The 27205-nt window shown below is 34.4% G+C and overlaps 1 protein-coding gene and 1 long non-coding RNA gene across 3 annotated transcripts; one reads left to right on the top strand and one right to left on the bottom strand.

Moving 5' to 3' along the window:
* The first annotated feature begins 3169 nt into the window (after positions 1 to 3169).
* LOC129757803 (serine-arginine protein 55-like) lies at positions 3170 to 25942 on the top strand. Of its 2 annotated transcripts, XM_055755110.1 has the most exons (3): positions 3190 to 3346; positions 24208 to 24246; positions 24347 to 25942. In XM_055755110.1, exon 3 carries the CDS (start codon positions 24418 to 24420, stop codon positions 25612 to 25614), a length of 1197 nt encoding a protein of 398 aa, XP_055611085.1. In that variant the 5' UTR covers positions 3190 to 3346; positions 24208 to 24246; positions 24347 to 24417; the 3' UTR covers positions 25615 to 25942. The 2 variants fall into 2 exon arrangements, 1 of the variants encoding a protein (XP_055611085.1); XR_008739809.1 differs by lacking the exons at positions 24208 to 24246; positions 24347 to 25942 and adding an exon at positions 4357 to 4817 and having other exon boundaries at positions 3170 to 3346.
* LOC129757804 (uncharacterized) lies at positions 22584 to 23008 on the bottom strand. The gene is made up of 2 exons (XR_008739810.1): positions 22866 to 23008; positions 22584 to 22800 (listed from the first exon to the last, which is right to left on the bottom strand). It is a non-coding gene; the product is annotated as an uncharacterized LOC129757804 (long non-coding RNA).
* Positions 25943 to 27205: the final 1263 nt, after the last annotated feature.

The following is a 27205-nucleotide window of genomic DNA, read 5'->3' as shown; positions in this document are numbered from 1 at the left end:
CTGCAGCGCTACGATGTCGAATTTGCGGCTCTTCAATTCGTTGGAGAGCACGTGGGTACTGCCCACAAAATTTAGAGATCGGCAGTTCCATGTTCCAAGTTTCCAATCGCTAGTCTCTTTTCGTCGCGTAGGTCTTTGCCGATTTCCATCCGAAACCTGTTGTTCGTTGTTCGTTGCTTATGTTTTTGTAGTCACGGGCTCACAAGGCCCGCAGCTAACCCCACTATCTCGCAGGAGGACCGTCGTGATGGTGCTGTTTTGAGTCCCGAACACCACCAGGACGTTGTTGCACTCCGCACGCCGCCCCTGACATGGATAACAGACGCGTACGAAGCCCCCTAACTCAGTTTGCATGCGACCAAAGCATCCACCGGGGTTGGGTACCCGATCTCCGCTAAGGTTGCTCGCACCCCAGCTAGCACCACGGGGAGGTAGAGAATCGGAGTTGCAGACAAGAGGTGATATGACCACTACCCGAAGGTTGGGTGTATGGGGTCTCGAATTGCACATTGTCTACCGTTCACTAGCCATAGCAATTCTTTGCTTCATAACTTTTTTTTATTATAAAAGATCGAAAGAAAAAAAGTGAATGGAAAGGTTTTCTACATTTTTAAGGTATCATTAGGCGTTTTTTTTATTTTTAAAATTTATTAATTTCCCAAGTTCTGACTGTTTAAAAAAAAAAGTTTTTTTTTTTGATTTTGAAAAACTGTGGGGAAAGGTGGGCCCCCATATCCAAGTTGACTAGATAACGTGCAAAGTTTATAAGTTGACTCAAAACTGAAATTTCATAATTCATTTAGTGATTTGAAAGCAATTTCAGATGAGGTAATAAAAAAGGGAGTTGTGTAGGATCAAATTGTTCTTTATTCCAGGCTCGCGAAGATTTCGACGAAATTCTTTGTGTAGGATTTATGTTCGTCTGTATTGCACTGGAAAAAATGGACAAAATATTTTTCATAACTCTCTATTTGGCCTAAGAAATCTTTGCAGATAGCAAAAGCGTATTTTAAATTCTGAATGTGTGTTTTAAATATGAATTCACAAATCGTTTTTCTTTTTGTATATTTTAGAAACCGTATTCAAATTCGAAAACAGATTCAAAATTGGAATTTTCATCTCAGGTTTACAGTTATGATTCAGAACAATTACTTCAAATTCAGGTTCAGCTCGTAAATGAGTTTTAAAATCAAAGTAAAAACATCAAGATGACTATAATTTGAATCGCAAAAATATTGAGGTAATTCAAATCACAAGGGATCGCAGACGTAAAATGTTAATTTTTAATTCAATCTCAAAATTTCGAATTTTAATCGATTTCAGTTTGTATTCACAATTCAGCTGAAAACTACAAGTTTGAATTAGAATCTCAGTTTAGTTTCTTAGTTTTGTTTAATGAAAAACCATGATTTAAAAAAATATCCACCGAATTAAAAAAGGATCAACTTAAATCTAATTCGATACTCAAATCAAATTAGATGAAATTCATGCATCGTTTGAGCGAAAAATACAAGACTAAATCAGTCATCCCAGATCATTTCGATTTTCCTCCTCCCACATGCGACGGTTCTTCCTATGGCCTTTGCCTGTGTATTCATACCTTCAAGCACTTGAAGTCACAAGTTTCAATTAACCTTTCGTTTCATAAAGTTACAAATTTTCAACAACTAATGTATGGAAAAATGGAAAAATCGTATTTTATTTTAATTTTTTTTTCTTGATGTACCCATTATTTCTAACTGTTTAAGATTATGTTTTAAGAAAATAAAAAATCATGAAACGAAAATGAAGATCTCGTAACAAGTAACATACAGTTTCACTCCAAGGTTTTTTATAAGGAATGAAATCCGCCATTCATATATGGGGCTAAGAACATTTTCTCTGAAAAACCGCATTGATTCGTAAGAACCCCGTTATATAATCTTTCTAATGACAAAAAAAATCTTGTAAAATAAAGCCGTGTTTTAAATATGGAGCAAACCCAACACGTGTAAAAAATAGCATATTACAAGATGAATATTTCAACAGATTTAGGCACGGTAGCTTGAAACCGGAGCAATTTCAATGGAAAACGTCAGTAAAAAATCTATCAATTGCAACTTCATTTATGTTGCCGTCTTTAGGTCATTCACTACCTAACGCCGTTTTTCTTGAAATTGCTTGAAAAATCCTACCGAAAACCAGGTCAGGTAACCATGCAGAAAAGCCTATCATTATCGTTCTGTGTTTACCTACTGGTAGAATTTCGCTCGAACATTAAAAAATTGTACCTATCCAAACATCAAAATGATCCGTTTTTTAGTGCAAAACAATCTTGTTATCAAGGTAGAACCCGTCAAGATGAATAAACCTACTTAGTTTAAAATCCCTGAGTAAAAAAGGAAAAAAAAATCAAGGTAGAACCATTTTTGTTTCTTCACTTCTTTCAAAAATGTGTAAAATTTCTAACATTTACTTATCAATAAATGCAGAAAATGAGTATAATTTACTCATACATGTGTATGATTGTAAATACAATAAAGCATTGACTCAGTTTATCGAACTCTGAACATCTTCTACACTGAGGCTCGTAATATCTTCCCAAAACTGTCTAGATATAAACTGTTAGATAATTATAAATTTATATTTTTTGTTTTCTTAACTGAAAAATAACTTTACATTGTCATGTTTTAATAATTTAATTCTATACCATGTCAGTAGCATTATTCCATATAAAGTATAACCAAAATTTACCACATATAGAAAATATAACACATTTCAGACTGATTTGTCATATCACACTTAAGTCGCAGTGCACAAATTAAAAAAAAAGTTTAAATAAAAAGATTGGATTGGTGTGACATTCAATGATCTGATTCATTGTTGTAAAATACGAGAAAATCAATGAAAGAAAATTATCTTCAAATGCGTTCCTGGCATTAGTATTAAATAAAAACACATTTTCAGACACATTTTACTAAGAAAAATTAAATAACAATTTCGTCCAAACGATTTTTAACCACGTTCTCATTGACATTTTTCATGTTGAGAAAATTTGAAAATGCAATATGTTTACAATTGTACGTTATTTTAGATTTCAGTAATCTTTTGGAATAGAACATGCATCCTCTGCAATGCACAGCAATACCTTTGTTCCCGCAACACTGGTTCTACCTGCGCAGTACGTTGTGTAGGCTACGATGAGCGTGTACCAATGACAGCGCACGAATTTTCACCGTCCATGTGTTTCTTTCCTAGATCAGCCATGATAAACATAAACAAACCTCGCCGGTAGTGTCTCGTTAATTTTCGCGAGTTTTCTGGAGTTTTCCGCAAGTTTTTAGTGACCAGGACAGTAAAACGATTGGTAAGTGTTTGCTGAAGCTATACCGCATGCAAAAAGACGAAGAATATCAAATTTGATAGGTTTTTTTTCGGGTCGGAGATGGCTTATTGAAATGAAAATTGAAGCTTCCGGCATCGGCGTCTTTTTTTCGCGCGGTTTTTCTGTTCCTTCCTCACAAGTTGACTAGATTAATTTTCCTGAAATACGAATCATTTGCTATAGTTAGTCATTACGTACAGAGGATATTGATTATGTGTTCAATTAAACTGGAAATCGCCAGCGTCCTTTGTGTGAATGAAAGTGTTACGGCATTCTTTCCGAAGCTTCCAGTGGGGTAATGAAAGCGTGAAAACTCTAAAGTATATTCATCAAAAGTACCCTGCAATGTAAAAAAGCAATTCAAAAGTTTTAAACAGTGTATTTTTGGTGTTCAAGTAATTTTGTAACCCATGTAAAATTTGGATTTGAAAAAAAAAATCGATTACAAAATGGCAACCGTAACGGTGTTTTTTTCACCCAAGCTTATTTGGCACTTTAGGACTCGAGACGTACAGTGTGTCCAAATTATTTTTTTTGTGGTTGCTCAACAAAAAATGTATTTTGCGAATGAAACAAATTGATTACCATTTAATTTTTGAAAAAACATCTGTAAACGACTAATACTGATAAACGACTGACTTTTTTTGATAATATTTAAAACAAATGTATTAGCTTTTCGATAATTTCGCCCGTATCCTTGAAAATATTTTTGCTGGATAAAAATATGTGCTACAGGTAAAAAAATAATGACAAAAAATAGTGTTTATTATTTATGTCTTCATTGTTTGAGTTTACAGACTCTCATATATTTCATCTGGTACGAATAGCTATCATGTTCTAATTAACGGTTATTTGTTTTTGTTTTGAGTGAAGTTTGTGGGGATCATTCCATTGATACAAATAATTTAAAACATTATAAAAACACACGAGCCGGATTGTATTTAATCGAGTCTACTTTTTTCTCTTGTTTTGGTTCTGAATGTTGCCTGAAGGACCCTGATGCGACTGGGTTAGATTAAGCGGAACCTGGCGAACTGGTCCGATCGGTACAAGGTCTAACGATACGTAGTGTTGTCGGTCGCAACAGGGCGGGTCCGAGCGATACCTGGTGGTTCTCCTAGATACCTTATCCAAACATGTTGGGGGCATAACGGTGCCTGACGGAACCATTCGCGAGGCCGAAACGTACATAGTGGCAACAAGTTGGAGACCGTCGAACCGGTCCAACTCGGGTTGGCTCGAACGTTCTTGGTGTGGTCCGGCACGCCGTGGCAACCTCTGCGCAGTGACGTCATACTAAGCTCCGCAATCAAATCGATTTTATTTATCTAAATGTGGAAACGATTTTCTTTTATCATTGCTTTAAGAAAATCGATCTTTTGATTCTATAAAGTGTGTTTAATTGCTTAGGGACTTATAACTTCACTTAATAAATCTCAACCATTGCCCGTTACTCTTATTGCTAATTTATTCAACAATATTTTGGAAGTGCCTTGAAAATTTTGAATTTTTTGGGAAACGAAATTGCGAGAATGTTGACCGCTTTTAAGGTGTTCGATTTATAGAATCAACTTTCAAAGTATACCCTTTTTATAGCTTGATGTATTTTGGGGTTACATATTTTCATATTTATTTATTGTTTATTTGAATTATCTTAAAGTACGATGCTTTGAAAATGTACATTATTCACTCGAAAGCTCGGATGACTGCTAATTGACTTAATTTTCAATCATAAGTTTTTATTTTTTTATGCTGTCCGAATACTTTAATTTATGATTTAATTTTTATTTGATAATCTTAGAATTGTGTTAACCTTTTTTAATTTATTTAATGTCTTTAAAATCTGAGTCATTTACCTTTTAAGTGATTTTAATCGAAATTTAGGACACAAGATATTTTGAAAATATTATTCTAGGCATTTTGTTTTCATCAATTAGGTCTATACCATTTTTTGTGATATTTCAAAACGTCGTGTTGTCTTGTCTCCTTCCGGTGTACCATCCAGAACTTATCCAGAACTTGCATCTGCCAGGTACAGCCTTCCTTATTTTTCTTCACTGCTATCGAATGGACATGCCCAGCTCTGCTAGTTTTTTTTTACCTGCGATACCCCATCGTGTTCTCACATGGTGACATGTTGTCACTGAAATTGGTTTGCCAAAAGATGAAACTATTTCGGTACCTAACGTACTGTTGCTGATCACTGATAATTATGTACGTGTATCCAGTTTGAAATAATGATGGATTTTTATCGTTTTTATATAAATTGGGCCGGAACAAATTTAAAATCCTTCTTTTGTCCCTCGGAGTTGGAACATTGCGAGGGGGGGTACAATAAAAATAATGCAAAAATCTGATTAATTGGAATAAATTGCACGAAATCTTGTATGCAACAAAATCGCAAATAATATCCTCGCACAATACCTATAAATCAAGTAATTTTTTATCGAAAAATTCAATAAAATCAAGAATACAAGTGGTGATTAAACACCCATCTTCCACAGTTTGTTTTTTGGCATTTGTAATATTTCGGATATTTGAAATTTGTTTCGAAATTTCGATAAAATACTTAAAATTTTATTTATTTTTAAAATATCGTTGGGGGGGGGGGGGGGCGGGGGGGTTTGACAAAAGAAGAGGACATTAAGATTTTAGATGTCAGATTTATATTTCAGATCAAATTGAAGATTCAGATACAAATTTCCGAATCAGATTTTAGATTGAGATTTCAGATTCAAGTTTCTGCTCCAGATTTAAAATTTAGATTCCAGATTCAGGTTCATAATCAGAATTTCGAATTAGATGTCAGTCAGTTAATATAAATCTCATATGCAAAATTCAGAACTTGATCATAAACTAAGATTCAAAATCTAGGTATATGAGATCGAATATCATAATACCATGTTTTGAATCATTATTTTAATAACACATTCAAATTTCACATACACAGTTTAGTTTGCGACCATACATTAAAATTGATAATTTTTCATAGAAATTCATCATTAGTTTGATATATATTTACCAGTGGCAGTTAAATTTTTGATTTCCAAGTTAGATTCAGAGTTCTGATTCCATATTCAAATCGAAAACTGAAAGAGGTTTTAATCTGAGCTGAGGATTTATTTTGATTATTGCATATACCTAATCTACTTTTTCTTTTACTAGCGCAAAAAGAATTAGTTTTTGTCGGTTGAAAGTGTAAATCAAAAGGCTTAATAAAACCCATTGAGTTCTGAAATAACAAACATCAATTGAGATGTCTTACTTTGCTTTGCGATTTGTTAATCCTATCGAAATTCAATTTTCAAATCTCCATTCCTTTTATCGATCGTCGCGTCCCGAAAATTACAAGCACAGAACCAGTTCAAAAAGTTACCATTGCAAGGGAAATCACATCCTCAAACAGGAGTGATTTGCTCCCAACGCTAACGACGCAACCATTAAACTTAATGGGGCTGATTTGACTTCCTCCGGCAGCTAGAATGTGAAGTGCTTAGCTGTTAGGACTGTTTAATCTACTATGTTTACACTCGTGCCCGGCGTTGGGAGCAGAGCCGTGATCATTGTCGCAGCACTGATTGCACCTTATGTCTTACGATGCGTGCCATAATTTGCGTTTATTACCTCTACTCCATTATCAAAAGACCTGTTGTATCTAGTTGTTGCTCATTGTAGGACGCAGAAAATACCGTCCATAAATTGCGTGGTGCCTCCAAATAGAGCTTTTCAAAAATATAACATTATCCACCTGAAGAGCGTTAAAACTGCTTTGGAGCACTTCTGAAATAACTAGTCCTATGTGCGTTAAAACACACCCATTGATGAAAATTTTCATGATAAATGGAGAAGAAAATCTTCTAAATCCTTTTCTGTATGAATTATGAATCCATTGCAAAAAATTATAATAACTTTGTATATTGGCTTCTTACAGAGAAATTTCAGTTAAAAATTAGTTTGAACTGTTCAAAACAGTCTAAGAAACGAGATAAAACCAATTCAAACATATTATTCAGTTTTATATTTGCTAATTTAGAGAGTTTTTAAAGAGACTGTTTACTATAGGCTCGTTAAGAGTTTTAAGGATGATGGGATGTCATGTTTACGTAGTTAGAAAGTTTATTAGTATACTAGCTAACCCGGTGTGCTTTGCCACACCTTCTAAAATCAATAAATAGTGCGAAAATAATTTCAATATAAATGAATTTTCGATATCTTCACAGTGAGAGCTTTCACATCAAATTATTATTGGAATACAAATAAGATTAGATTCTCTTAAATGATTTTTTTTAACTTGATCTATTTTTTTCAATAATTGTTTTAAATCTATTAATTAATCTATCTCGTTTATAGTTGCCTTTCTCCCATGCAATGTGGAGAGTCCACCAACTGCCATAACAACATTTGGCTCCATTTGCTTGACAAGTTTTCGAGCAATACATACTTTCCTTTTTCCCGTTTCTCTCTGAAAGAAGGAGGGGTATTGAATCTGTAAAAAAAACTCTCATGTAAGATATGGATTCTGTTGCTTGACAAGTTTTCAAAACTATGCGATAAAACCTCCCCGATTCCCGGTTCTGTCTTTTAAAAAATATAGAAACATTTTTTGTACTCGAATACTTTTTCTTTAAAATTTGGCTCCATTTGTTGGATAAGTTCTCAAGTTATACAAAAAAATGGCCCTCTCTTATCACCTAGTGGAAGGTGAAAACGGTTGTTTTTAATAACCAAAGAACCATTCGCGTACCCTCATACTTTTACCTGTAAAATTTGGCTAAATTTGTTTGATGAGCTCAATTTATCAAAACAAACGCACCTCTCTTTTCTTTCCTATCCCGTGACGGGAAACAAATCATCTTAGAAATATTTCTTCAATTTAAATACTCTTCCCAATTTGTTAGTTGTTAAAAAAAATTGTATGGGAGCTCACCTTCCACCTTCCTATCGAATCAGTGAAAGGAGGAAGAAGCCTTAAACAATCATAGAAACAATACCCTCTGCTATTGAACTCCTCTTCCTTCTTGAAACATAAAAAAAAATCTCGTACTCAAATAAACTTCCATGATAAATTTGTGTGTGTTGCATAAAACTATATGGGAGATCCATAAGGATCCATAAGAAGGAGAACCCAAAATGGAAGGACAGATGGGTCTGATGGGTCTCATAAATCGTAGAAACTTGACTCGTTGCCTTATACCTCCGTAAGTGAAATTTGGACTCATTTGCATGATTAATTATCGAATAATGCATTAAATTGTATGGAAGACCCCCTTCCCCTTTGTATCTCCCCAATCGTAGAGGGTGAAGTTCCAAATAATCATAGACACATTTCTCGTACCCAAAAAAAACATTCATATAAAACGCACTATTCATATACTACTCACCAGGAAATACAGCAACAACAAATTTTACAGCTAATGAGATCAATAATTACTTCTCCTCAAATTTTTCTAGAACTAGCAATGAACAACAGTATTATCCGAATAACTTTGAATTCAAATGTTTTGAAGAATATGAAATCATAAACGCAGTTCATTCTATCAAATCAAATGCAGTAGGAATGGATGAAAATAATTTTACCATATGTTCTACCCGCTATGAGTCATATTTTTAACATAAGGCCGGAAGAAAGTTCAAATACTTCTTTGGTCACTCCGAGTTGGAACATCGCGAGGGGGGAGACAAAAAAAATAATGCGAAAAACAAATAAATTGGAATGAATTGCACGAAGCTTGTATGCAACCAAATTGCATACTTTATTATTGCATAAAACTTATAAATCATGTATTTTTTGTATCGAAAAATTCAATAAAATCAAGAATACAAAATGTGAATTAACTTCCATCTTCCAAAATTTGGTTCATGGTCTTGTAATCTTCCGGATATTTGAATTTTTATTTGAAATTTACCTAAAATATTTCAAACTTTATATATCCCCCCCTTCGGGATTTTGGAAATTTCGAAGGGGGGGGGGGACAAAAGAAGAAATTGATATTTGTTCCAGCCTAATTATTAAATCTTCAAGATTTCCGTATCAATGGAAACAATCGAAAGTTATTCCTATTCAAAAAAATATAAATCCCATGAGTTATCCAATCTTAGACCAATCAGTATATTAAGTACAATTTCCAAAATCTTTGAAAAATTTATTAAATTTAAGATAACTGAATACCTTAACCAAAACAACATTCTATTTGAATTTCATTCCGGATTTCGTTCATCTCACAGCACAGAAACCGCTCTTATGAAACTACATGACGACATTGCGATGTAGAACTATGCTCATTTTTTTCTTGAATACTGTAATTTTTTTTACAGTGGTGCCCTACGGGAGCCCAAATCAGCTATCGCAGAAATAGAAAAAAAGAGTGGATCAGCAATATTTGGCACCGAATACCGTCCAAAAACAGTGAGGCCGAATATTCGGCCCACCGAATAGTTGAGCTTAGTATTCGACCGAATAAGCCGGATGGGCTGAATATTTATTTTTAATATTTATACAACAACATATTGGTCAAATTTTCAAATGATTTTGGATAGTTTATAAAATATCTAAAAGTAATGTTGAAAAAGCTACATAATCATTAAAAACTTAAGGATTTAGTAAAACGTCTTAGATGTATCGTTCACTGGGATAGCTTTACAGTTTGATTATCGTTTATTCAAGATTTTCTTGATATCTCCAGGCTTGCCCATAAATCCAATAAAGGATTCGAGATAAGTCCAATCTGGCAGGAATGCTCAGATATTGTTTAAAGCTTCCCGGATACGGAAACGATAAAACAGATTTCACAATGAACATAAATTTTTGTTTTATCCTTTGATACGATTTTAACACTGCTGTTGAAAACTTTAAATTTCAAGTTATTTTATTTCATTTTCCTCTTGTATGTGTTTGGCCTGTACATTTGCCCGTTTTTTACAAATTTTTCAAAAAACTCGTTCTGAATTGCCGACCGGTAGAAAGAATGGTATGCTTAAGGTTAAAGATCATCGTTCTTTTTAACGACTTTCGAAGATAATTTACTCAAATTCGAATTTTATCCAATTCGATATAAAATGGGTAATTCGAAATTGATTGGCACCTGTTTCGACATGCTTTCTCCCAAATTTCACAGCAACTTATTCTCTTTGGTGATAAACGCCCTAGAAGCCCTTACTTGAAAAGATTTTGTAAAACATCATCTGGTTCGCTCTTGTATTTTTATTAAAAACTCGACAGAATGTTCGACTGAATATTCGTTTAGCCAAATAGTTAAAAAGGTCCATATTCGGTACATCTCTACAAATTAATTTCACTATTTTGCGTAGTTAAAAGCTTAGAAACAATAGTTTCGACGGATGGAATATTATGGTTAAAACGCGTGTATAACGTGTGTTTTTGAATCTTGTCTCAGGCAGGTAAAAATTATAAAAAAAATTATTCAAAAAATGAGATTTTTTTTTGTTTTTTTTTTAACAACAGTGTTGATAAAGAGTACCTGAACCAATATAAAGTTTGTAAAGGATATAAAAGAACCTGAATTTTTATAAAAGCGTTATCTGATTTCTTTAAAAATAAAAAATCTGGCCACATTGTCCAATACTTTGATTAAAAATATCCTCAGCACTGTCCTTTGACCTACAGTTCAAGCTTTAAAGTAAACGCTCAATAAAACAACGATAAAACAGCCTGCAGCGAGAATATTAGGTACAGGCTTTACCGTTCAATTGATACAAACAATTTTATTGTTCTACCGAGCCATTTGTATTATTAATTATGATTTCAATTGATCATTTTATAAATGAAAATGTGTGCAAATCCGGATTTAATCACTGAGTTATTGCTTCCTTCGCATGACGGAATTTGTGCGCGCATCATTCTTCGAACACCGGGAGCATTCGGTTGCTGGTAAAAGCTTCCGTGCTTCGGGTGGTGCTACAGCATTATACCGCGCCAAAGTATGGCAAGCACTTTTTTATGCTTACGTCGGCTATTATGATGTTGCTTTCGTAAATGTAGAAAGAGGAGCTACATTTTAACGGTTGGATGATCCTCAATTAGCTCTTCAACCGAGGGAATAAACCAAAAATAAATTATTTCAAAATAAAAAAAAACTGCCTTGAGTAACACTTCCAGCAATGATTGACTGGGTTCTGAAAAAGTACCAAACAAAAAATTGGAAATTTTTTCACAATATTCTTGTTTAGATGTTACATAGATGTTTGAAAAAGTATAATAATTTCGGATAATCACTCTTTTTTGACATTCAACGTGGATAAAAAAACGTATAAAATAAATCTGCATAGAGAATGGAGCTGACAAATAATCTTTTCGTAAGATCAGAGCAAATTACAAAAGTACCTAAATAACAAATAACTAGACTAATTTGAAAATTATAAATGTACAAAACAAATTTTTCATATTAACGAGACCATTGAAATGAAGAACTGGTGAATCAGTTCGTATTTGTAGTTCTCAGCACTAAAATTGGTGTGGGGTTGCTTTGATGATTTTTAATATTCCAGCACATGTCAACACAACTACATAGAAATGTGTATCGGCAAATCTTGCACTAAGCTAAACTTTCAAGAACGCGAGTAAATAAATTATAAAATTGGCAAGTATAGGTTCCAAGGGGCCCCAGAATGGAAAATCTTTCCGGATCCAGGTATGATGAATAAGAACGATATGGAGAGAATTTCGATCAATCTTAGATACTCACAATATAGGCAATGTAGGTACAGGAATTTGAAACCACAAAAAATGGCTATGCAGAGGATGAAAAGTGTTTCCTGGACCTGAACCAGCTTGGAAAGCAGGAAGCGTACCAACATACGTATCTGGAACGTTGGAATGGCAGTAAATTAAGTAGGGTAGGTGTACCCTCCTCCGTCGTATCCCTCTGATTCGTCGCAATTCAAGAATGCATGTTTTAGAGCCGAAAAATCACTTTCCACTTTAATCGGCTACTTCACATGATAAACTTAAGCTTGTGAATTTATTTTCTATCACAAATTTGTTACTTTTAAAACTATTTCTTAATTTATTTGATATTGAAATCGCGAAGTGAATTGAATTATTGACGCACTCCGCCATATTGTAAAACGAACTTAGTGATCCCCCCAACGTGTTTCTTTGTTTTATCGCTTCCTGTCAATGCATATAACGATCAAAATCATAAAATTCGACAGAAAAGTGTTGAAATAAAATTAGAAAAATGATTTCAAACTAATCTGAACTATATAAATTTGCCAATATTCGATTGAAATCGAACCGCTCGGGCCCCATCATTCGTCGTAATTTTGCGACAGGAATAGGAAACCGTTTTGCAAGAATTGGAATTAGACCGGTTCATTTTTACTATTTTTTGCTGAACACAGTCGGACTCATAGAGAATGAACATAATGGGTTTCCAAGTAATCACAACACAATACAGTAATTTTGTTTATTTTGAAGCTAGGAACTTGATGCGCTGGGAGATAAGTGCAAAAAGTCTATTTATATTAATAAATTACTTGAATGTATTCAGCATTGCTTATGATGCATGGTTTCAAATTAACAAAGAATTGATGGATTTTTTAGCTTAGTGGTTGGTGTTTTACAAAATATTTACTAACAGTATCGTGCCTTATTAAATAGACGTTTGGGTGCACGCAAGAATATCTCCAACTTTCACATTTCTAACATTCAACTCCAATGACATTGTTTCTTCAAAATTATTTCATATTTTAAGATTTGATTATTTTTTGTTCTATTATCTGATGGCACTAAACCTTTCTCAAGTGTTTGAAACATGAGATACATCAATTGTTTAAAAATAAGACTTTTTAAACTTTTTGCATTCAAACTGCAATATCGCACATACGACCAAACGCTTTGCTCTACAGAATGGTCTGCAGTTTACAGAAATTCTCTAAATTGGGATCAACTCGAGGACAAAATTTCAATTCCTGGACCGAAAACCTCGATTTTTATTGAATCTTTACGATGCATAGAAAAACGATGCAAAAAATTCCCGTTGTAGGTCAAAATGACAAGAGAATTTGGATGAATGGATCATTTAAACTTTGAAATAAGAGTTCATGAGTCTCTGGTTTGTATCTAAATACAAGTTTGGATAAAAAATCGGTAGATATGATTTTTTGTACACATAATCGTTCAAAATTCAACAAAATCAATCCCGCTTATATTCTGATTTTTACCGTATAAGTTTTAATACTTGACTCATATTTGCTGCATTTTTATAAATTCTCGGTGAATTTTCAACAAAAGATGTTTTGTCGTTTTTGACATATTACAATTTGAATGAAAAAAGTCGAAAAGTTTAATTTCAGTTGGATTACTCTACGTCATTTCCCAAAAATTTGAACCCAAACAACAAAATGTTGGAATAACGAAGCGTCAATTTCCAAAAACATTTTTGCAAAAATTTTAATCGCTCGCAAAAATACTTGAATAGATGAGCTGAACCAGTCTATTGCGCATTACTCGCATCAACGTGGCTTTGCTTTGTGTCGATATCCTTCGCCAGGGTTCCCACATGCATAAGAATACACATGTTGACAAAACGCAAGTGTGATTCTGCCTCTCTTCAAATGTCTTACTATTCAGTCTTATTGCGTAGAAAAACATATAGTACTATTACAAATGTTGATGTTCTTTAAATATATGCAGTTACTGTGTAAATTTGTGCCATTTAATTTGTGAAAAATGTCTGTTTGAATGTTATAAAATCTTATTTTACAGACAAATCTTGGATCATGGCAGCTCTGTCCGTTGGAGAGTGTGTTGGTACAAAATACATTTACAGGGTGGATTCAATTTGTAAGGTCTAATATTGTGCTGCCTGCAATTGCCTCAGGCAAGCAATGGTACCTACCTACAAAAACGCTACCTTGGGATTTCTTGGCAAGTCAATTTTATTGCGACTTAGATCTCATTCGAACTTTGCAGTTATCCTGCGCGGTCGATCCGTGCGAAGTAAATACTCGCATTTATATGAACCGCAACCGCAAAATTTCAAATCTATACCTCATGAGGGAGGAATAGTTTGAGACAATTTCGGTATAATTGAAGAGAAGGTATAATATTTTGCTGCCTGCAGATGCATTATACTGTATTCGTTTTCACCACCCGAAAGTTTTGCACCATCCACGCTGAAAACGAGCATGAATCGAGTTTTGCACTCTCCTTTGTAGGTGTGCGTGAAATCGGCAGTGTCAACAAAAAACATCAAGCTGTCAAAAATCCATTACAGCTGGTATTTTGTTTTCGTTTTACTTCGAAAATTGAAATGAAATTTACTTTAGTTGATCATTGTCTTTTAAACAATATGAAAATTTTAGCATGAATTTATGTATTATGTTGAATTGTTAAGATTTCAGATTTATTTTGCTTAGTAGATTCGCCTCTGGCTCTGATGAACTGCAATACCGGCTGATTCTGGGCGGTCTATGTTTGCTGCTGCTAGACTGCAGTTACCCCAGCTTGAAGGTTCCGGTATTTTGAACGTTTATTTCTCGCAAATCCTTCGTTCGAGTACCTATTTCCATTTAAGATTACAAAAAAAAAAATTCTTGGAACTCGGATCGCGGAAGTCGGGGAAGAAAATTTTGCTAACAGACCGAAACGAACGAAATTCAAGCTCCCAATGCGGGTGTAGTATCGAACTACCGTTTTTGAAGGGCAACGGGTGGGAATCCGGGACTTGGCGCAACCGAGCATCGTCACCCTAAGGCACAGCTCGAAGCTTGCTGGTAGAAGAATAGCTTCGATGCAGCTGAACGCTTCTTGCTGTGAAGACCAACTTATAGGACCCTCCCGAACAAGAATACTTTTCGGTTTGGGCGATTCCACCAGATCTTTGGGTTGGCCTTTTTGCACTCTGATTTGCTGCTCTTTTTCGGCATCGCCTGGAACCGATTGCAGCAAGCCTTCTGGACACATTTCTTCTTGGGAGCGTTGTTTGCTTTGGAACGTGCCATCCAGGTGAAATTCTCCGCCTCTGTTGGAAACGACACTGGTATTGAATCCGGAACAAGTTTCCGTTCTTCGGGATAAAAAGAGAAAAAAACAGCTCGAACGCAATTTTTGCGGTATAGAAATAAACCAACCAGCTGATATTTGTTTACATCGGGAAGCACGTGTTTTCAAAATTCATGATAGTATTGGTGAGAGCGCAAGCAACACCAAATATTTTCAGAGTGTTCCACCATCCACTTTATGGTGCACTACCAGTGCACTACTTATCGTGAAAACGAGCATGAAAACGATAAAAAGTGCACTACCGGTAGTGCACCGGTGCACCACCACTTGAAAACGAATTCTCTATTAGCCAAGCAATGGTAGACCTTTTTACAATAAAGCTATCCTAGTTTCATAGCTTATTGCGACTGGTTACTCGAGAGAACTTCTGCTGTTATCCTGCGCGGTTGATCCGTTCGATGTAAGCTGATGCCAATTGCGTGAACCGCAACCGCAAAGTTTTAAATGTATTTCTGAAGAGGGTGGAATAAATTGAGACAATTTCGGTCTCCTTGTACGACGGAATTAGGAACCTGGTACGACAATGAAGGAACTTGAATGAGGAAAATAAATCATAAATTGACTCAAAAGTACGTAATGGATTGATCTATTTCCTTCATAGTTTCATAAAACAGTATTCGAAATATAGTTCTATGAATAAATATCAGTTTTAAATCTACATGGAAGGCAATTCTATTGAATTGATGAAAAAAGCTTCCTTAAGCCGTTGTCTTAGGTACATTTACCCTATAAAGTGTTGTATCGGAATACGCTTGTGTGTACCTATATGGATCTGTTCAGGCATTTCGTGGCAAGAATGAGAAACTGATTTTCCAACAGAACACGTAGCACCATTCCACACAGCTCAACGTATCCCAGAGGAATAAATAATAAACAAAGGGAAAATTGAAACTTATTGAATGTTTCAATTAAAGCTGATTGGTCAATTAATAGAATTGAATCACTAAAGTGCATCGTGACAGTTTCTTTGTATTGACTTTAATTGGTACCCATTGTTATGCATTGTACATTTTGTTTAATGCTCAGGCTAGGTGTTGTGAGATATCATATGGAAGTCGCTTCAACCCGAAGCTCGGTTGCGATTACAACGATGAAAATGTATCCCACATAGATAAAAATTTGATTGTTTGTTTCCATGTTTATTGAGGAGATTGAAAAACAAAACTTTTTAGGATAAGATAAAACTTGTTAAAAATAAGGGATAATAATATTTTTTCACTCACTGAATAATTATTTTACCCCATAATTGACTGAAAAATAATATATTTTTATGAGTTTTTAAAATAAATTGAAATGGAATCTTTGAACACTTTCCTTTTCTTAATTCTCTTATTTTTAAACAAATCAAAAATCACCGGGTATTTCATAAATGTACGGCCAGTTTCTGTGAAACCGTCTTAAACGATAATTAGAATATGGATCATACGTACTCTTTTAAGGGTAAATGTTCTTTTTTCGATAGAGCAATTAGTGCACATACTCTTCTTTTTGCGACATTTCTCTTCACAGTAAACGAAAATTACCGAGTTCGGTAATTTTTTTACCGAAATCCTAACATGTGTAAATCGTTAAACTGTTCGGTAATTTTTTCGGTAAAAAACAAACGAACATCGGTAAATCGACTCTTCATTTACCGATGTTTGTTTATTTTTTACCGAAAAAATTACCGAACAGTTTAACGATTTACACATGTTAGGATTTCGGTAAAAAAATTACCGAACTCGGTAATTTTCGTTTACTGTGTTCTTTCGTTGAATGACATTTTATCATCAAAACGAAAGCTTTGCTCTACCAGTTTATGAAGTTTGTGTTTCACATATTTTACAAATATTTCGAAAGGAATGCAACTATCAATAACTTATTTAAATATCAAGTTTTCATAAAGGCATCTTCTAGCTAGACGTGATCTACGTGAAATAGTCTGAAGGTGTTATGCGCCTTTGATAATGTAATAAGCCATCAAACAGTAATAAATATGCACAAACAGCACAACCGCTATTTGCTTAATATCCTCGTACATAAATGAAAGAACCATAAAAAGTGGTTTCAAAATGTGCTAAAAGTGACAAAATTTCTATTACTTTTTCCCAACACCAGTGAACTTGCTCTTACAGCACCTGTATTTCGCTTTCATTTATGCAATCTAAACAGAGCTGGATATTATTTCCATTAACTCAGAGGTGTCCTGAAAAGCCCTGTCGTGGGTAGCCTACTTTGCATCGTGGTAAGACAATCAAATGTTAGACGTTTTTCTTGCAGGGAAAATAAGCTGTCAGTTAGGGTACGAACACAGTGAGCGCGAAGCGAACTGCGAAGCGAAATATTCATTCACCGGATGAATTTCGCAAGTTCGTTTTTGAAGGCCGGCCACAGTGCACGCGAATTGCGAAGCGGTTCAACACTGAAAAAAACCTGTGCCTTGCAAAAACTATTCACACGTGAAAAAATCTTTGCAAATTTATTTGCAGAATCAAACTGTGAGCGGGGATTACGCGCGCGCGCAAAAAAAAAACATTCCGCGTTAATTCCGAAAAACCAAGATGGCGGCTTCAACCTAACATCAAAATGCTTTAAATGACTGAAAATAGTATAAAACACCCATAATAAGGGTATTAGGTAAAAGGAATCAATTAGTAGAAGTCGAATTTTGCAGTCTGACGCTATGAAACGCCATCTTAAAATCCAATTCGGCGGCTTCCGCTCAACTTTAAAATATTTCAAATGACAGAAAAGTGCATGAAAAAAAAATCTACCAAAACTATGACAAAAATATAACAACATTATGAAAAGAAATTTTACAATATTATGAAAACATAAATGAAAATATGACAAATGAAATATAAATATGACAAATATATATATAATAACTAATCCAAAATTACAAAAATGACAAAATTTTGCTATAAAATAACATAAATCTGCATTTTGTCGTTTTTTTTTCATGGTTCTGTCAGATTTTTGTTCATTTGATTGTAAGTTTTTTTTATAGTTGTCTTTTTTCGTTCGATTATAGTCGTTTTACCATCTTCTCTCCATACTGAAAGTCTTACCCGGTACAACTGTGTTCGATGATTATATAATGATTATAAGTATACTCTTGTATTTGAACTCGCCAATTGAGCTACACATATCACAAGCCCATAGATTTGTCTTTGTCATATTTTGTCATTTTTTCGTCGTATTTGCCATATATTTGTAACACATTCTTCATTATATTTTAGGACTTTTGTCATATTTTGTTAAACTTTTGTAATTCTACTGTCGTTTTTGTCATCATTTTGTAATTTTTTTTACATATATTTAAAGGTATTTTGTTAAATTTTTATCTCATTCTTCATAATTTTGTCAGTTTTTTGTCATTATTTTGTTAAATTTTGGTCATATTTTTTCCAGGACTTTGTCATATTCTAGCCCGTTTGTCTTATTTTTTTTCATTTTAATGTCAAATTTTTGCCATATTTTTACCACCTTTGAAATATTTTTTTTTATAGTTTTATATATGTGTCAGTTTTGTGATTTTATTGTAAATTGTTTTTATTACTTTGTCATTTTTGTAAATTAGTAGTCAAATAGTTATCCTTATATATATAAGTTCTGTCAGGTTATTTTATTGTCAAATTTTAATTATAATTTTGTCATATTTTTTTCACATTTGTCATAGTTTTGCCATTTATGTGAAATTTTTCTCATATTTTTGTCAAATTTTGTAATGTTTGTCATATTTTTCGGCATAATTTTTTCAGCACATTTTTCGTGTTTTATTCAAAATTTTGTCATTTGTTATTATTTTGTTTGTCATACTTTTGTCATGGTTCTTTCAAATTTTTGTCATTTGTCAAATTTTAGTAATAGTTATTCATATTTTTGCCACAGTTTTGTTATATTTTTGTCAATATTACTTTATTTTTATAACACTTGTCATATTTTTGTTTATTTCTTTCACTGCTTTTTTGCAGTTTTCTTAAAATTTTCGTTAAATTTTTGTCAATTATTTTTCATCTTCTTTTAGATCCCTTTTACTTATTTCTTATATTGTGGATGGTTCATGCGATTTTTAGTTATTTACTGCATTTTGAATTTAGCGGAAACCGCCATCTTTTATTTCAAGATGGCGTCGGACAGCCAAATTCGACTTCTACTTATTGAGCACTTTCATCCAATACCCTTATTGTGGAAGTTTCATGTGCTTTTCAGTCACTGCCAGCATTTTAATGTTGAGAGGAAGGGGCCATATTGGATTTCAAGATGGCGTCGGACAACGAATTCCAACTTCTATCCGTTCAATCTCTTCACCCTATACACCTATGCCGAACGTTTATTGCCAGTTAGAATTAGTTTCAATTAAAAAAGACTGAAACCGCGTTTGTTCAAAAATCCGCTTTAAAAAACCGTGAATTTTTCATAACCAACACAGAAACGGCAATGAAAATTAAATAAATAAACTTTTGAAAAAGATTTTTTGATAAATAATCATTTGCGATGAAAAATATTCGAAAGAATATTTTCAGTGTATGTCTGGATGAACAGAATGAATTCACGCGATCGAGCCGGGTCTTCGCACGAAAATTCGCTTGCACTGTGGCCGGTCGATGCTTTTTCAACGTGTTTCAATGAGAAGCGGTTTTTCGCGCGAATTGGAAATTCGCTTCGCACTTCGCTTCGCGCTCACTGTGAATTCGACCTTAGAGGTGCCGGGAGCATGATGGCTCTAGATATGGTGGTCTCTCTTTGGCAAAAAGTAGACGAGGGTTGGAGGCGGAGGAGGAGCCGAAATTTGACAGCTGGCTGTTCGGCTGGCTGCTGGCTGGCTGGGATGCCAGGTGCTCTGATTTTTTGTAAAACACGAAGTTTTGCCAATCATCAAGATATTGCTTAGACAAAGATTTCGCCTTGATTTTTGCAAATATAATTCATAGAATCGAAACAAAATCTTCCGGCTGAGCTCCGGGCTGGTAAGCAAAGCTGGAAGAAGTTGGACCTATAAACGACGGTGCCAGCTTTGTCGGTAGCGGTTAGTAACATTAATTTTGCATTACTTATGACAAATTTATGCTTATTCAACACTTTTTTCTTTCAAGAGCTATCTAGAAGCAGCAGAAAGTCATCGAATCGGATGGTAACATGGCGAGGCGTTACATTCCATCGTCCGAGAAGCGGCTGGCCCTCCTGCAGGAACATCCGATCTTCATCGAGATGAAAAAGCTGCTTCAGGAGGACCCCCGTCTGTTGCCATCGCTGCTCCAGAAGATCCAATCGAGTAATCCGGATCTGATGGGTAGCATTTCGAATCATAAAATCGTTTGTCATTTACATGAAAATGATCAATAGCAGAATTTAGAGCATTCCTTTAGCAAAACCGTTTTACGTTTATTTTCATCCAACACTTTTCGATTAAAGGGAAACAAAATAGCTCTTTGGATAAGGTAAAAAGAATATAAGGAGCAAACAACATCCGGTTTAGGGTTTTAGTTGTTTGTTCCACCCTTTAAGATCCTTTCTATCATAACGGTCAAAAAAAGTTTTTCTTTTTCGGAACATACGGATAGACCGAACTGTATTGTAATTTTATTGAAAAAAAGTGTTTAGAATACAAATTAATTCATTGAATATACTCATATCATTGCTTTTTTCCGAAAACTCAATTTAAATATAATAAAATAAACTAAACCCCAGTACGGTTTTAAATCTTTTTAACTTTCCTTTACGATTGGCTTCTGCACATATACACACTTTTTTCCCATCTGATTTTTTATCACTAACACCTGGCATCCCTTGACCCCTTTTTTCGTAAACACTACAGCCGGCTGTCAAAACTTTTTTCAATATGGCGGAATGGCGATTTGGCATCTGAGATCACCATATCTAGAGCCATCATGGCCGGGAGGAAAAAAGAAAGGATCTGATTTTTCCAAAACGCCAGATTGTTTTTTATTAATTATGTACTTAATTGTCCTGATTGAAAAACAATCTAAATAATCATTGAATCGGTAGTTAAATGATAAGAACATTCAAAAAAATCTTGTAGAAAATAGTTTAGCTAATTTTACCGATAATTATTTACGGTTCATAATATATGAATCCACCAAATAGTATCAATAGTTTGATGAAAGATAATAGACTACACAGACTTCATTTACAAAGGCAAAGTTCAGGTTATGTTGATGTCTTTACTCATGCTGGCCCGTTATTTAAATCAAAAGATATTCATCGTTTTAGAAAAATTTCAACAGTCTCCATTTTAAAATCCCAAAAAAAAATTGAACGGTCTCTCGAATACTCATACTGAAAAATCAGGACACTTGGCACCTCAAATCCCACAGCAGCGTGCAAAAAGCCAGTCAATTGACACGTGTCAATTGACGCATCACAAGCTGCTTACTGTTCTTATGAAGGTATGTAAACCTTCATAAAATTTTTTAAATCTTGAAAAAAGAATCTCAGAAAATTAAGAATTTCTTCAAAACCTATTCAATTCATCAACAAAAATGTCAGATAACTTCCGTATAAACGAATTGTTTATTTATTTATTTACAATCAATTTATCCTTGTCATGGTGTCCTGGTGTCTGACATGAGGAAAAGGTCTTTTTATGGGGCGAGACATTTTCATGTACCTATTTGGCCACCTTAAGCATGGATTATTTGTAACCAAAATATATATTTGGATAATTCATCTTCAACATTTAAATTGTGGTTTATAAATTCAGTTATTTTTTTTATATTGCCAACCTTTGAATCATTGTTAAATTAATTATTTTTATAACTATATCAATTGAAACGGCTCATACCGTATGAGTCATACGTTCAAGCTTTAAGAGGCCAAAAAAAAATTAATTTATGTAAATACAACATTAAATTTTATTCATTCCTCTAAATCTATATCACGCAGAAAAATATATTTTAGAAACAATAAGATTTCGGCCAAAAATAATAAAATTTTTGGTTGGGAAAAGGCACAAATATATTTTTGGTAACCCTGATTAAAAATATCGATTTAATTTAAACTTATCGTTTGATTGGAAATAAAAATACACCCTTTTTAAAAATGAATCAAAATTTCTATCGAAATAAATATTTTTTTGGGTAAAACGCATAAAATTTTCTGGAATCAAGAGAATGAGAAACCGAATCAAAATAACAACAGTTTCAAGGTTTGAAATAGTTTTATTTTAAATTAAAATGAAAAGCAGATGAATTTGGTTTCAAATTTATTTTAAATAGTAAGGATTTTCATAAAAGTTTATTAAAAAAAACCACCAAAAATAACATTTTGTTACTTTATTTACTTCGGTTTTTACTTATATTCTTCCGATGGGCATCCACTCTGGAGTTTAGCCTGCTTCGACTTACACGAAAGATGGGAGGGAAATGCAAAAAACCCATCTCTTAGAGTTGGCCTGCCGTTCATTTTCCTGAAAACAAATTGTTATAAAAATTATAAATCTACAATAAATCTCAAATCTCTTGAACATCTCACCTTAATCGAAGTATAAGGATCCATAAGGAATGAATCCAACGCTCCTTTGGGAACTCCGGGTCAGACCCCCAGCACAAAGAACTCAAGCTCCGTTCCTCTTTCAATTTACAAAGAAAATTTTTCCACGCACTTTTTTTTCTTTTTTTTTTACTTATCGTTTAAAAGTTACACGGTCATTGAAAACAATTCTTTTTCGTTTTAAAACAAACCAGATTTCAAATAAAAGTAGTAAAAAATGTGAGTGTACGAATAACAATATTTTTCGTTTATTTGAATTCAGCTTTTTTTCTGAAAAGTATTGAAAAATCAGAATTAATAGTATAAAATTAAACAACAATACGTTTTGTTGAAACCAATCCCCGATCTTTTTCTGCGTGATGTCATTCAGAGATACCAAGTATTCTGATAAATCAGGATTTTTCGTGATATTCAAAAGATCGTCCTGATTTTTAAAATTTTCTGATTGTCCTAAAACGAATTCTCTGAACTGACCAGGTTTTCATAAAAATATCTTAATTGCAATTGAATTTATATTTAAACTATCAGGATATCGAAACTTTTTTGATGAAATAGTTTAACCGATAATAAAGTTCGGTTCAGATATTATTTTGATCTTTAAATGGTGTTTTTCCATATAAACTGCAGGTCAGAAAAGAATCGGTTCGCCTCAGTGCGTAAATTAAGGCGTCAACAGTATATGTATTTCACCGTCATTATGAAACTTGAGCAGAATTTGTGGTGTTCTGAAAAATCCTGACTTTTTTTAATGCTGTCATGATTTTTCATAAAACCATCTCTGTAGGGACGAATGCCTCCTGCGCGGAGTTGAAATCCCTTTAAAAAATATAAAGCACCACTTCGCAAAGTGGTTAAAACATAAAGATGTTAAAACGGCTATAATCGAAAACAAAAAAAGAATCGATAAAACCACCTGGCATCGCTGATGTAATTAGACAAGTAAGCGACTGAAGGTTTCATCATTACTAGTAGATGGGTTAATCACGCATAAGCTCTCTTTATCAAGCGGTTTTCTCTTCCTGGTTTTTCGTTACGGGTAAGTTAATTTTTTCCCTAATTGTTACATTGTGAACGTAAATTAAAACCTGATTGTTGAGCTATGGAATACTAAGTAAAGGTGAAACGTATCGACCATTTGGATTTATAGATTGACTACTATCTAGCTTTCAAAACAAATCAAAATTATACCTCACTTCGGAAAAACAGCTCCCAGTATTCCTTTTCTATGATTTAACTCTACCAACCAGGTGCTTTTAAGTAAATTTCGTTTCAAAGTTGGTAATACAGTATTTATTTTACATTTTTTTCTCCTCTTTACCTGCAGGTTGCCTGTTTTCGGATCCGAGAGTGCTCTATTCAGCAGGTCTGTTTAATTGCTGTTGGTATCTGTAATTCCCTAAGGAATAAAACCGTAGGCTGCTCCAGCAAGGACTATCATTCATCTTCTGCCGTTTGACTCTTAGTGGTATTCGCTCGTAAAAGTTGATAGATTTAAAGTAAAAAAGCAAGTGCATAGGTACAAACACAAACAGTAATGGAAAGTTCCAGGGTCTACGTAGGAAGATTGCCACGCGGTGTCCGTGAACGTGATTTGGAAAGGTTTTTCGAGGGCTACGGTAGAACTCGGGAAATTTTGCTAAGGAACGGATACGGCTTTGTCGAATTTGAGGATTATCGTGATGCTGATGATGCGGTACATGAGCTGAACGGGAGAAAACTGTTGGGTGAAAGAGTGATTGTGGAACCTGCCCGAGCTCGTGGAGGCCGCCGTGAACGAGATCGCCGTGGAGGTCGCTTTGAAAAATCAAGCTCTCGCTTTGGACCTCCGCTGCGTACCAAGTACCGATTGGTTGTCGAAAATCTATCATCTCGTGTCAACTGGCAAGACCTGAAGGATTATATGCGCAAGGCAGGTGAAGTCACTTATGCTGATGCCCATAATCAGCGCATGAATGAGGGTGTTGTAGAGTTTGCCACACATTCGGATATGAGAAATGCCATCGAGAGATTAGATGATACGGAGTTGAACGGTCGTCGCATCCGTTTGGTCGATGATAGAGGCGGCCGAGGAGGAGGTGGCCGTGGACGTTCTCGATCGTCTCCAAGTCGATCGCGATCAAGATCCCGTCGTCGTTCGCCTGTGTCGCGGTCTCGCTCAAGATCGCCGCGTAGACGTTCGAAGAATCGCAGTGTATCCAAATCCAAGAAAATGTCGAAGTCACCTGAAAAATCACGGTCGCCATCTCGCACCCGCTCCAAGAAATATCGTGAATCGAAGTCAGCAGAAAAGTCCCGTTCACGTTCTGTGTCCCGTTCCCGCTCTATCAAGAACCGTGAAAGTGACGTCAAATCGAAGTCCCGATCACGCTCACCAAAACGCGATCGTGATTCTCGTTCCCCAAAACGTGATCGTGATTCTCGTTCGCCGAAACGTGATCGCGATTCTCGTTCATCCAAGCGCGATCGCGATTCTCGTTCTCCTAAACGTGGCCGGGATGTTTCCCGTTCCCGATCACGTTCCAAGTCCGAAAGCCGTTCGCGCTCCCGGTCTCGCTCCAAATCCAAGGAACACAAGTCACGTTCTCGCTCGAGATCTTATTCCCGTTCGCGATCCAACTCTCGAGGAACACGTGATCGTTCGCGCTCGGTCGACAAGGACCGCAAATCCCGTTCGGCATCGCCGCAGAAAAACGATCACTCACCAGATCGCAACGGAAGCATGGAGGATTAAACAAGGAGCTCCAATTGCTCTTGAAGAACCACTTCCGACATTGAAATTAACATATTTACAAATGTATTTTGAATGCGCTTATTTCTTGGTGAAAATAAATGCATCTTTCCGACTGTGGTAAACAGTCACTTGAATTTTGAAAGATATTTGATAAAAGAAAGGCATTTTGGATTCCTTACAACATAATAACATTACATTTACATACATATGTCTTAAGCAAACCTTCAAATAACGAACAAACCACTTTTGAAATTAACACTTTTACACTAACAACAATATGTAAATATTTGATGCCAATAAATGGAAATAGTTTTAGTTGATAAAATAATACTGCGTATGTTTATTGTATCATCGTTCTGGGTGTTTTATCTTTCCAACTGGTGTCTACTTGTGGCGTCTATGTCGTTTTTCCGCTTCGTTATTTTTGCAGGATTTCGAATGAACATTGAATTAAGGGAGTCCTAAGGTATTGGTAAGTAAATCAAAACTCTGCCGTTAACTAACTTATGTCTATAATACATATAATGTGTTTCTGTATTATATTTGCTTTTTATGCAGCGTGAAATAACAAATGCTCGAGAGCATGTTCATTCAATTTATACATATGTTAGTAAAATTCACTACTAGATTATTTAACGGATTTTGGCAAAATCCGTGCAAAACCGTTCGTTTTGGCAACATCCAAAACAGACGATTTTTTTTGTAACTTTTTATTTTCATTTCAAATGAATAAAAATCAATGTAAAACCTGTGGTAAAACGTAATATTAGAATTTTTATTCGATTTCAGCCTAATTAGGGTAACGGGCTTATTTTGGACCACCTTGTAAAGCAACTAGGTAATAATGAAAAAAAAAAATTACATTAAGTGCCCGGGCTTCGGCAATGTTTGCTAAAAATTTTCATGATTATTTGTTTTATAAGAGAGCTAGACAAGGTGGTCCAAAATTGGTCCTCTGGTCCAAAATTTGGTCCTCCGGTCCAAAATAAGTCCGTTACCCTGTATTAGTTTTAAACAGCAAAAACATGATTTTTCCTTGTTTTACTGCTTAGAACTAAGATAATAAGGCCAAATTACTTTACTATGAAAGATTTAGTTTAGTTACAATTTAAATTTTAATTCCATACAAGAACGATTTTGAATTCAGTCGGTTACAACGTAGGCGAAAGAAATGATTTTTTTGACATAAAAATTGTAATAAATCTGGAAGATATATTTAAAATTTGAATACAAGACTCTATTTTTTTTAATAAATGTAAATACGTAGCTTACTCAACTTGATAGGTTTGTAATTTGATTTTTTTTATATCATCAATACTTATTTTGAGAAATGCTGCATACCAACAAGAGGAATACCGGGTGGCTATTAGCAGCTTTGGCCACAATACGGTATTCTAAACAAAGCATCATGAAAATAATATATGTTTATTTAAAATGTTTGTATGTTCAAATATGAGCAAGGATAGTGTAATGTGTTGAGTTTTAGTACCTCTTACATCTTACAAGCTTATATTTAAATGGAACCTCTTTTGTCGTACTTTTTAAAATTCATTTTTCAACGTTTCAATCAACTTTTAAAATTTTCAACCGG

This window comes from Uranotaenia lowii, chromosome 3 (assembly GCF_029784155.1).
Source record: "Uranotaenia lowii strain MFRU-FL chromosome 3, ASM2978415v1, whole genome shotgun sequence".
Lineage (NCBI taxonomy): Eukaryota > Metazoa > Arthropoda > Insecta > Diptera > Culicidae > Uranotaenia > Uranotaenia lowii.
Note: the sequence above shows the minus strand (reverse complement) of the source record. Positions and strands in the feature narration are given on the sequence as shown.

What these genes read in the sequence shown, in the direction of transcription:
- LOC129757803 (XM_055755110.1), top strand. Translation starts at nt 24,418, where the DNA reads ATGGAAAGTTCCAGGGTCTACGTAGGAAGATTGCCACGCGGTGTCCGT.